This window comes from Bactrocera neohumeralis, chromosome 2 (assembly GCF_024586455.1).
Source record: "Bactrocera neohumeralis isolate Rockhampton chromosome 2, APGP_CSIRO_Bneo_wtdbg2-racon-allhic-juicebox.fasta_v2, whole genome shotgun sequence".
NCBI lineage: Eukaryota > Metazoa > Arthropoda > Insecta > Diptera > Tephritidae > Bactrocera > Bactrocera neohumeralis.
Window position 1 is genome coordinate 62,606,067 of NC_065919.1, and position 12,490 is coordinate 62,618,556.

The following is a 12,490-nucleotide window of genomic DNA, read 5'->3' on the forward strand; positions in this document are numbered from 1 at the left end:
ATTTTAAAATGTTGGAGTATTATTGTAAATAACTATTAAGAGGAATAAAATTGTTCGTCTGTATGGGTGATCTTCCTCTCCTTCTTTACCATTTCAACAAAAATTGGGCCAACTTCAAGAACTTTACAGGGAGTCATAGAAATTGGAGCCTAACAATTGGAAGAAAAAATAGTTAACTTTTATGCGGTCTTTATGCACCGAAATGTTATCCAACTTATGATTAGTGCCACTCTTACTTCGAATGTTTGAGAATATTATTCATGACAAACGTACTAATTGCAGGATATTTACGATGATATAGGTGTTATGTGGTTTCAGTTTACTTTATTAAATATTTTGCGACAATATGCTAACTGATTTTTACGAATTCCCATTAGTATAATTCCAATCAGTTTATTCCTCACATCTTCTTCACTTTTGATAAGTAAGTGGTCCATTTGTTGAATATTAATAATTATAGAACCAGTAGTTTCGGAGATTAGCGCGTTCAAACAAACAAACTCTTCAGCTTTATAATATTAGTATACATAGATATGGAGTATTCCGGTAACTACACTATTACTCTCACAGAAAAGACGCGATGCTGAAGCAGACAACTGATTTCAAAGATGTACAGTTAAGTAGTCGAGCAGTTTGTTCCCATTATCCACAAACCACGATTTGGTAATTCCTGAATGCAAATATCACCTTGTACATATTCGAGGCTGAATTTATCCAGACTTGGAAGATTTTAGTCAACCAGAATATCAATATAATCTGTGATACGCATTATACCATCGATTCGCCAAAGTACATCCAGCTTATTTCCCCGAAGCCATCAGTGATCCACCTCAAAATTTTATTGTTTGGCATATGTTGTGATCCTGTATATCAACCTGTTTGTCAATCAATGTTCATGAACGCTCATCTGATCCTATTCGTATAATTTCGGTTTCATCGGACAAAGTAACTCTTTTCGAATCATCCATGGTGAATTATTCATATTTTTGGCGAACCCTAATCGAGCCTTACGATCTTATCATTTTAGAACGTTTTTTTATTGTTCTAGCTCTCAGCCAGTTTAATAGTTTTCAGAGTGCAGAAGCAACAAATAAAAGGCTGGAAATTCCTGCAACAGTTGAGGACAACTGCGGCGGATGACCTCCACTCTTTCGTATTTCGTATTCCATTCTTAAACTATTATGATTTTTTTTATTTTTTTAGTCCAAGACACATTTTATATTTTTCCGGGATTTATCGGTAAGAAAAACAACATCACGTTTTCCTTCAAAATAGAATTTACGGTTTTCTCATCATAAAGCAACTAAAAAGTTATTAAACATTTTTTGGGTCACAAATGATTAAAAAGAGTCCCGTTACTTTGAAAAAAGTTTTACCAACCATATACATATGTAGCCTCACCTTGAACGCGGACAATACTCATCTCAGAATTTGCATTGTTAAATAACTAAAAGATAATTTTAGTTTAAGGTCCCACGACAGAGACGACTGATGCTGAAGATTAGTAAATCATAATCTGCCAAAACTATCATTGACAAATCTTTTTAGTATTTCGCTTTCAACTAAATCTAGTAACACTTTTAACACACTCGCAGGTAAATATTAGAGCGTACTTATGCATTTGCTTGTTGGGATTAATTAGCACAGAACAGCAAATTGAATATTTAACAATAAAGCAATAACAACAACGCCTACAAACGCAACAACAACTATTAACTGCCAAAGAAAACTAACAATCTCCAGCATAATACTTGTATAGCGTCAGCATTAACAAGTGTCAGCTGCTGCAGCCAATCAACCTACATACCTATCACCTTCAATCGATTCTGAGTGCACGCCATCGAATCTGTTGAATCAGTTGAGTTTTTAATTCTCGCGTAGACGGTCGTTTACGGTGATTTGCAAGTTAAGATGCTAAATGGAAAATTCTACACGGGTCTGCCGCCCGGCATGATTGAACGGGGTGCGACACAGCGCAATCGCCTGCAATCAAGTATTTTCTGGCCGGATGACACGAAAGTCGACTCAGCGGTGGAGACGCGTGTCAAACGGCGTAATAGCTTACAAATTGCACAAGCCGAAAGGCCACGACTGCGCATGCAATCATCGGTGAGCGGTGGTGGCGGCGGTGATGCAGATATAAATACACGACAGCTATTTCAGAAAGAGTTTTCAAAATCATCAATCGAGTTTTTGGATAATCTTTGTGATGAAACGAAAGCTAGAAAACCTTTGCTCTTTAGGGGTCATAGGAGTGCAGCCAGCGAGGTGACAGCTAAACCGACAGCACTGAGACTGCCGCTGCCCGAGAATGTGGTGAACGCTGGCTATACCACTGCCAAGAAGAAGCAAGCGTTCACATCGAAAATCGAGTTCTACGATTATGTGGGTGATGAGTTGAACAATCGAAATAATTTGAGACGCGCCAAAATGGACATGAACGATAAGAAGGAGATGGAGCGAAATACGAAGAACAGTCCCAAATTGCAAGTGAAAAACAATATGCGCGACTTAAGCGCGAAGGAAAAGTTGTATCCCGCCGAGCGACGTGAGAAGGTCGAATTAGAGAAAGTGAGTAGCAAGAATGTGCAGGATAATACTGAAATTGAATTGAAAAACAATATGCGCGCCGAAACGGAGAACAGAGCGCAGGATCGTTACGCCACCGAAGTATTTGATGAAGAATACGAAGGTGTACGTTACAATTCAGCAGGAAATAGAAGAAATCCGCGTGCAAGCGTAGATCGTTTTAGAGACGAACGCATACGTGAACTGGATTTTTTGGAAAGTAGACGAACTGTTAGTCCAGAGCATGGCTACAGACGTGAACATCGTTTACAAGAATTGTATGAAGATGAATATGGTGCTTCCGATTACGCACCCACTGGACGCTATGGGCGCGTGACGGCAGTGCGTCGCTCCAACAGCGTTGGACGTTTCACGACGCCACCAAAACGCATACTAAAACAACCCATAAGAGAGCGCAGGCATTACGAGGATTATGCAGATGATGGTTATAGAAGCAGCGATATCAATAGAGGCAATGCCCCTTATAGACGCAGAAATAACGAAGTGTATGAACGCCAAGCTTACAACGAGCACGATGCTGAAGAAAATGTGGACTACATGGAGGATCGCATGAGAAATATGCGCGTTCGCACATCACCAAAAAAACATGTCACCTACAGCGATGACACCTACTCGCACGACGATGAAATGCCAACTCAGTCACGACGAACGCTCGCGTCAAACGCGCAGTCGCGCGACCGCGCACCACCATCAATAAAAACAGCAGCAAATATGCGCACCGGAAGCAACAACCTGCAACGCCAACAACCAGCCTTACGACGCTACAATAGTGAAATCGATATCGCAGATGATGCTAATGTGGAGACGTTGGAGCCGGAATTTGTGGAAAATGACATGAGCGGCAGCGCTGCAACAATCAAGTCATTAAATATTGCTGGCACTTACAATAACAAAAGCAATAATCACCAGTGCATTGAGGGTGAAGAGCACAAGCGTGTGGTCAATAAAATAAATAACAACAAAAACAATAATTACAATAATACAAGCAGTCGTCTTAACAATCAAACTATAGCATCAGCTGCACGAAAAATCACACCAAATATGCCCACAGCCGTGACAACAAAGCAAAACACCGACACGCGAAGCGCAACACCAGAAGCGGCGGCGGGAGCGGGCGTTAAAAAACATTTGCGCAGCAGCCTCTGTTTTAACAATGGCGAGATCATTGCGAGCGATGACGGCGGTTCGACGTCCGTAAAGGCACCCACGCGCAATGCGCGCAGCACGGCGACGCGTCAGCGCATTAGTGTGGGTCTGCCCGATTAACAGCAGACTTGGCGCTGAGCGGCTAAGCGGCGGCGTAACTGGACGCGCAGCTGCAGTGTACAACGCGAGCATGGTGAACGGCTTGTACGCGTACTTGTTTTGCGGCGCGCGCTCGCTAACACAAAGATCATTCATAAAATGAGCTTTATCATTGTAAAATGTTGTTGCTTTGGTTGTGTCTTTAAATGATCGAATTTTATAAATGGAAAATTAACAAAGTGACTTTATGAACGTTATATATAGTATATACAGCGCGGTATATATGTATGTGCATACACATATGCAAATTTCAATGCTAGATATTTTCCATAAATGTTTCGGTGTATGGTATATTTGTTAATATGTGTCAGTATCTCATTACATAAGGCCTTTGTGTTTTTTATTATTGCGCTTAACTAGTATTTTATGGCATTTTGTGTTCTTAAAGTTGGAAATTCATAAATACCAATGAATACAAATACAATGGCAAGCCTACACTCAAATTCAAGATCACGTCTATGTAAACAATTTTCGTACTTACTACAGCATATATATGTACATACCAATAATATTTTATGTTGCTTATAAAGCCATAAATACAAATCTATATTTTAAAGCGATAATTGAAAATATTTTTACAAAAAAAATCTCAGTTGAAAATCTATCAGTAGTCTATTGCTGGATATAAATACTAACTTGGAATTCTAATTTCAATTATTTACAACAAAATTTGTAATAAACAGCTGTTCAATAGTCAGCTAGAATGACGTCAGCAAATATCTTGGCTTAATCAGCTATCTGTATTATTCGAAAGGAACAGCTTATGTCGAAAGTATCAATATGATGACTAACAATAATTTAAAGTTTAAGCTATTTTTTCAGTTGAAATCAAATTTTTATTACGAACTGAACATTATTACCGTTGAGTTCTATAAGGGGTTACATGGGCTTTCTTGGGAAGAAAAGGAAGAATGTTTATTTAGAATTTTTTATTGTTGTAAACATACACTATTAACAAAAAAGTTTGAAATTTTTGGAGACAAGATGCGACCGCGTTGGCAGGATAACTACTTGCATGCATCATTTAAAGTGAAAAAATACGTGTTTTAGCTAAAACCTTAACTTAGAACATTGGACGAAGAAAAAAAATGAAATTTGGATTTTTGGCAGACATTTTTACAAAAATTGAAAATTTCAGTGAAAATTTAAGAATTGTATTTCAAAGATCTGTGTAAAATTTCATGAAGATCGGTTGAGTAGTTCTCGAGAAATCTTGCCAACTGACTTCAAAAACACAGTTTCGAGAAAAACGCGTTTAAAGTGGCGCACTTCAAGCTGTATCTCCGAAACTATTACTCGGATCGACTTGAAAATTTAAGACAATATTCTACAAGTGTTTTAGAATTTAATAAGCTAATAAAAAAAATTCGATTTTTTGAAATCCGTAATCATGTAACCCCATATTGGAAACTCATTTGAGAAAGTAAAGAATTTTCGGGCGATCTGTGGTCACGAAGTTGAAGGTTGTTGGGTGCTTGAGTTTGATAAGTAATAAACGGATTTTCCCGAATTCCACGAACCCTAAAAGTCCTATGGCATAGTAGAGTTGAAAGCCAAAATTCTAGATAATAAAAAGATCTACACCTTGTGTAAACCTTGTGTAAGCATTTATCTCACATAACCTCCAAATTTTACCAAGTTTTTGGTTTTTTTATTTTTATTTTACAAAACATTTTTTTCTTCTTGAAATTTTAACTTTTATTCATATGACTATTAGTTTTTTCGGAAATCGAGATAACCCTTAAAATTCAACCAACCCGCTCTCATACATTTCCCGGCCTCTGATCGCCTGTAAATGATTTTTTTTTTCAATTTTTGCTATATTCTCTACCTTCTCTTATCAGTTTCATACTACCATTATTATTTTTTCACTTTTTACAATTTTCCAAAGGCTTCACTCCCGTTCTAAAAAGCTAATACAATACAATAACTAATTTTCCCTTAACTACATTTCAGCCGTCTTTCAATGCCATGATAAATATACATATCGTCACCTGAAATGCAAAATAACGTATCATCAATAAATTCGAAATAGATTGTCTTATTGATTACGCTTCACTACTTCAAATTACATACATAATATTACATATGTTCAATATTTTCAGGTTCTGCTGTCAGATATAAACCTCATGTTCTATTTTATTTCATGTTTCATTCATGCCACTGTAAGTTTCCGAAAATGTTGTTACGTTATTTTGCATTTCAGGTGACGATATATAGATACGTATCAATGAAAAATTATTGAAATTAATGATGTTGGAACTTATGGGTATTTAAAACAGTTTTTATAAAAATAAATAGCTCGGTTTGTAGTTTGAATATATATATGAAATTATTTGTAATAAATTATGCCTTATATATTATGTAACATACTTATGTCATATTTATATATATTATAATATATATACACTTACTAACTAGTATCGTAAATATTAGAATTACTTTTGTTGTAGTGAAGGAAATTTATTTACATAGTTTGTATAATAAAAAAAACTTTCAATTAACAATGATTTGAAAAAAAAATAAATAAAAAATGTTAACCCAACTAAGAAAATTGGTTTAAGTTGTTTAGAAAGTACATAAACTCGAGTTTAAAATTTAAAGTTGAAATTTCTGCTTATGAAGAACTCTCAAGTATTCTCTTGTATTCTTTTGGGAAAATTGCTATTGATGGTGTATCGCGGTTAAAACAGTTAGCCGTGGTGCTTAAATTTTCAAGAATGAAAAAAAAAATTGTTCAATCATTAGTTGTGTCTCTATAATTTAAAATAAATTCTTAGTTTTTGTGAGTAGAGTTTTATGTTAAGCAACTGAATTCTTAAAAACTTGGACCACTGTGTCGCAGAAGCTTTTCGTGGTGGCTTTTTCTCTGCTCACATACCGACGAAGGACACGTGCTCGGGAAGTAGTCGCTGGAAAAGAGGTGTAGTGAGCTTTTTCATGGAACGGTCGAAAGGAGAGTTTTCTGCAAGGTTTACCGGTAAATCTTAAATTTAGGTTGTAATGATTTTCAGTAGGAAGTGGCTGCTATTAAGGTAGGAGTTGATATTTTGCTTCCAAGTGCTGTCTTTTTCTGGAAGGTGAACATTCACTCCGACAGTAGAGCGGCAATACTACCTTTGAGTTCGCTAACTGTGGACTCATAGTTGATCAAGGAGCATCTGTCCTCACTAAAAAAAAAGCGGAATCACTGGTAACTTTAAAGCTGCTGAGAGGGCTCACATCGGAGTGGGAACGAGTTGGATCTAGGTTGCGTTCTATCACTGGATCTATGGACCTCGTGGCGCTTAGCAGACCTTTATCAACGACCAGCATCTGGGCTACTGCGAGATACTTTTGGCCTAGAGTAGAATGCAGAACATATACTGAACTACTTGTCCTTAGCAAAGTTCAACTTGATCCCATCGGTAAGGCTAAAAATTTTGAAAAAGTTGTACGAAAAAAGGTCCTGTGGAACATCCAGGCTACTTCACTTCCATTGTTAGCATTTACAAGATTGAGGTCGAAAAGCTTTGTTTGAGAGTCTTTATAAACAATTTCATAGAAGTATTATGTACCTAACTGAACCGGCGTTCTAAGCCTTTAAAGGGTGGTCCCTTCTAGGATCAACTTTCTGTCATAATCTTAACTTGACCCTTTGATAGGAATTCTTCTTGTCAGCTTGCTGCTGCGCGTCTCTGTAGAGGAATACAATGTTGAAAATTGAGAAGGCCAATATAACTGTAGGCACGAATTGTTCAACCAGACTGGCAGCACTTACGGTCTAAAACTATAAAACGAATGCCTTGTAACGAATTATACTCATTTACTTTGTTGTTGCCTTTAGATGTAAAAGTTTTGACTACAGAGCAGCTCTCAAATATAGCTAGCGAAAAATGGTGTATCCAAGACGACTGTTATAGAACTCCATGTTAAAAGACGTGCTTGGAAAATAGAGGCAAATTTGTTTTCTAGTTCGTCATCTGATTTGAGTGAAGTTTTGTATATACGAGACTAATGAATTTGCATGTTTGACTTCGGCTGTTCAGACAGAATATCAATGAAATCTGGTTCCCATAAAACCAAACCAATAACGCTTTGTAGTGCAAAACCTTTCTTTGATGAATTTTGACCCTCCTACGATTTCGGAGAAAGTCTTGTCAAATACTCCGACATTATTACTCCACTGTCAATGCAATTTCGCACATTTAACTGTAAAAGCTTTATCTACTATAAGCTAATCCGTGTAATACTCAGCTGCTAAGCTTGACTTTATTGCATAAGGATGAAGACTCTGGAGAAAAGTGAGTAAATTCAAATAGCAAGTAGCCTGTCGATTTTGGCTATCAAATTACGACAAGCACGAGCGCTTTTATGGCATAAATATGCAACCATGTGACTTCGCTTTCAACAACTGCTGCTATTACGCAATTAAATACAAATCTCACCTGTATTACCGACACATCTATTAGTTTTAAGGAGCTCCCCCAAAATCGGATATTCCCGCCGGCTACTTTGACGGTAATTAAAGCAATTGGTTTTTCATATTATTTAGGCATTGCAATTGCATTTATGCGTGCCAAAGATATACATAAATGAATGCATAACGAATGCAACATGCGAAGCATAAAACGCGAACCCGCCGCACAGCTCACCCGACAGACAGGATGTGCCGAGGAAATGTGCGCATGCGCGATTATATGTATGTACGTGCGCGCGACAACTATTGAGTAATTTGAAAAATTCAAGTCCAACGCGGCCGCACAAGCAAGCAGCAAAAGAAATGGTTACGCAACAGTTATTGCGCGCGTACGAAATAAAAGCAACGACGGTAAGACGAAGAAAAACGACAACAAGAAATAATCAATTACAAAAACACCGGCAGCAATGAAGGAAAATAGCTGCCACTTGCCACTTGCAACGTGCAACTTGCCAAGCAGGCGACCTGTTGTTGCTAGCCGCTTGCCAACGCATACAGACATAATAAATAAATTGCCAAACGAGTGCAAAGCAAGCCAGTCAGTTACAAGAAAATTGTTCCGCATTTGCGCGCAGCACATCCTGTAGCGCCAACGAATGGGCAACAGCTGCTTGCTGCTTTCTGCTGGCTCATGGCTTGCTACTGCCTGCGACGTACGTCAATGCCAAGGCAAACGGTTGCGGCCTTAGAAAGTAGTGCATGAGCTACGCGACTTGCGGCATGCGGTTTATACATATGTAAGTGTGCACCTTCATACAGCTTGCAACGTGCAACATGCCACATGCTAACTCCTTATGGCAATCCGATTGACTGCATAAAGCAAAAGTGATTGCAATGTTGCCGCGCCTGCTTGCGGTGTATGTGGCTTAGTTGCACGCGCACGTTTCCTGCATTTGAACCTGAACTTCAAAAAAACGAAAGCAATTGGTTGTGGGTAAATAAAAGTATGAGACAGAGACACAGTCGTATTATGTTGTATTATTTAGTCATTTTCGGCTGATTTCTTATTTTCTTATTTAACCCGTTTGTTGCTGGTTCGCGCCACTTTGTTGCCAAATCTGATTTGTCAGTTTTAATAAACTCATATAATGATAGATATGCAACATAACCTAGCAATTTGAAAATAACGACGCAAACTTTAACAAGTTAAACAGGTAGTTCCCGATGCAGGAATTTTCAGTAATAAATAAAAAGCACTTCAAAATCGTTTAGGCTAAAAAGTGGAAAATGTATTTTTGGAGGTGTCAACTAATTGAATTAATTGGGGAAAACATTTGCAAAAAGAATGTGCGAATATTTGGCATACCTTCGTATTATTAGTGGTCCTTTTATGGGTGGTTTGTTGCAAACCTGTTGCTGATTTTAGTCCTTGATTAGCGGACATTTTATGGTACATCAATGTGAACCTGTTGCCAGCTACAATTTAATTTCAGATATTTTTTTCTATTTTTGGAAATTTGAAGAAATCTAAAAGAGTACTCAGGATTTATAACAAAAATAAGTTTAAGCCTAGTTTCTGAAGTAATATTTGTTTGGCGTTTCGATCCCTTTTCCACTTACTGGCGAATTTGTAGGAGAACCACCGGACCACCACGATTGAGTTTTATAACTCTACCTCTCGATCGTGAGCAACAAATAGATAGATAGTAGATTATGCCCTATCCTCCTCCACACAGGCTCATAAAGGTCCAGCAATTTGCTGTGCTCGGAAGTTTCCGCATTCAATGTCCAAATGTAAAATGTTACAAGTAGTGGTAGCAGTTATATATCAAAACTGAGATCTAGCCAAGTAAATGTCCAATAACAGACTAAACAATCAGATTGATGATTACAAGCAATGCAACTTTGTAGCACTAGAGAAAATAAGTTATTATGTAATCAAAATCAAGTAATCAGGACCTTAAAAAAAAACAGAACAAATGGTGTTTTCGGCAAAATCAATTTATTTTATTCAAAATAGTTTCCTTCTGCTTCAATACAGCTTTTTGCACGGTCCAAAAGCATGTCGAACGAGCGTTTTAGCTCGTTGGCCGGTATGGCCGCCAGCATGCCGGTGCAAGCCTTTTGAATGGCCTCTATGTCTGCATAACGCTTTCCTATCATGAGCAAATGCATTTTTCCGAAAAGGAAGAAGTCGCACGGTGCCATATCAGGTGAATACGGGGAATGGTTAATGGTTAAAATGCGATTTTTGGTCAAATAATCGTCCTTCGAATGTTGGATTCTGAGCAATTTTTGGTCGTGCACACACCTTTCGTAAGCCCAAATGTTCGGTCAAAATGCGATAAATCGATGTTTTGGAGATGTTCAATTCCATTTCCATGAATTTAAATGATGATTTCGGCTGATTTTTGATGAATTCTCGCACAGTTTCGATGGAAATTCCGGTGATCACGGATTTTGTATGGCCCACATGTTGATCGTCATTTTCGCCCTTACAACCACTTTGAAAACGTTGAAGCCACTCGTGCACTCTGCTACAAGATAGGAAATCGTCGCCATAAACTTTTGTCATCAATCGAAATGTTTCGGTAAAAGTTTTCCCAATTTTAAAACAAAATTTAGTGTTGGCACTTTGTTCGAAGCGCAACGATAACACAAAAATACTAACACTTAAAACGCAATAACTTCACTTCCCATAGATGAAATGTCATGAAATTCTCACTGAACAATCGATAAAGATAGCGAAGTTTCAACTTCCGTTACCGCATCATTTAGGTAAAAGTGCTTGTAGCCATTGGTAGCAGCTGATACTGGATAGAGCTCTCATGCTCAGGGTCTCTTGAAGTAAAAGATCGGATGGATTTCAATTGAATCGTATACTCCCACTTTTGCTTCAATTTTCAAATTAATTTAATCATTTTCAAGCTAGAATTAAAAACCTTCATTCTCTGCAGGTTAGACGAGTTGTCCATATTTATAGTACCTTGTTGTGTCTTCCCGGCGCAATACCGTTTCAAATATAAACGGATTTTGGATCCACCTTATAATATTTTAGGGTGTAAACACGGACAAGGTATAACTCTAACTTCGCACAATGCGGTAGAATTTATAGATTTGAAAGAAATTATTTTAATTTAAGGAATATTTACGACTTGCAGCCAAGAAACATCTACAGCTGATGGACATTTCTTGGAATTTAAAAAAATATTGCGAATAAACAAATTGGAAACAGTTAATTTGCTTCTGCGTTCTTGGGACAGGCTTACCGGCAGAGTACTCTGTTTCGATTGTTTCTTGATCTCTGGAGTTTAACAGTAGATCCATGGTCACGAAACGAAGCAAACTTTTTTTTGGACTGCGGTTTTAACAGCGTCAAACGTTACCATGAAGTAGCTTAAACGTGAGTTTGTTACGAAAATTACGTTTCATCATGTCTTATAGTATGAATAACACAGCGATATTATAATATCAGTTTTCGCATAGCCATAATATTCGGCGCAACTCGGACTGAAGTATGGAACGACTTGGCGCATTTTACGTGGAGATCTTAAGTAAAAAGCGTACAAAATACAACTAGTGCAAGAACTGAAGCCACTCGACCTTCCAAAGCGACATCGCTTCACTCTATTGGCTCTTGAAAAGTTCAAAGAAAATCCGATTCAAAAGCTGCCATTTCTTCCAGAAAAAAACAACGGTTTGGTGTGGTTTGTAGGCCGGTAGAATTATCGGTCCATATTTCTTCAAAAATGATGCCGGTGAGAACGTAACACTCAATAGCGACCATTATCGCCCCATGATAACCGACTATTTGATGTCTGAAATGTAAGCTCGTCTTCTCAGCGACATTTGGTTTCAACAAGACGGCGCCACTTCCCTCACATCGCATTGATCAATGGATTTATTGAGAGAATACTTCGGTGAGCAGATAATTTCACGTTTTAGGCAGGTCAATTGGCAACCTTTCTGTGGGATACATAAAGTGTAATGTCTATACGGACAATTCGCTTCGATTCAGGCCTTGTAGCAAAACATCACGAGTGTCATTCGCGAGTTACCGTTTGAGATGCTCGAACGAGTCATCGAAAATTGGACTTAACAGATGGATTATCTGAGACGGAGCCACGGACAACATTTAAAAGAGATAGTCTTAAAAACAAAAATCCAAACAATACTTTTCCAAATGATAATAAAAAT

General features: G+C 37.8%; 1 protein-coding gene across 1 annotated transcript in view; it reads left to right on the plus strand.

Annotated features, from left to right (window-relative positions):
* The first annotated feature begins 1,878 nt into the window (after nt 1-1,878).
* LOC126759146 (uncharacterized protein DDB_G0287625) overlaps nt 1,879-12,490 on the plus strand; it is a 300,420-nt gene continuing 289,808 nt past the window's right edge. The window contains exon 1 of the mRNA XM_050473805.1: nt 1,879-4,772. Coding sequence (XP_050329762.1) covers nt 1,912-3,855 — 1,944 coding nt within the window. The 5' untranslated portion in view covers nt 1,879-1,911 and the 3' untranslated portion in view covers nt 3,856-4,772. The remainder of the gene's footprint in view (nt 4,773-12,490) is intronic.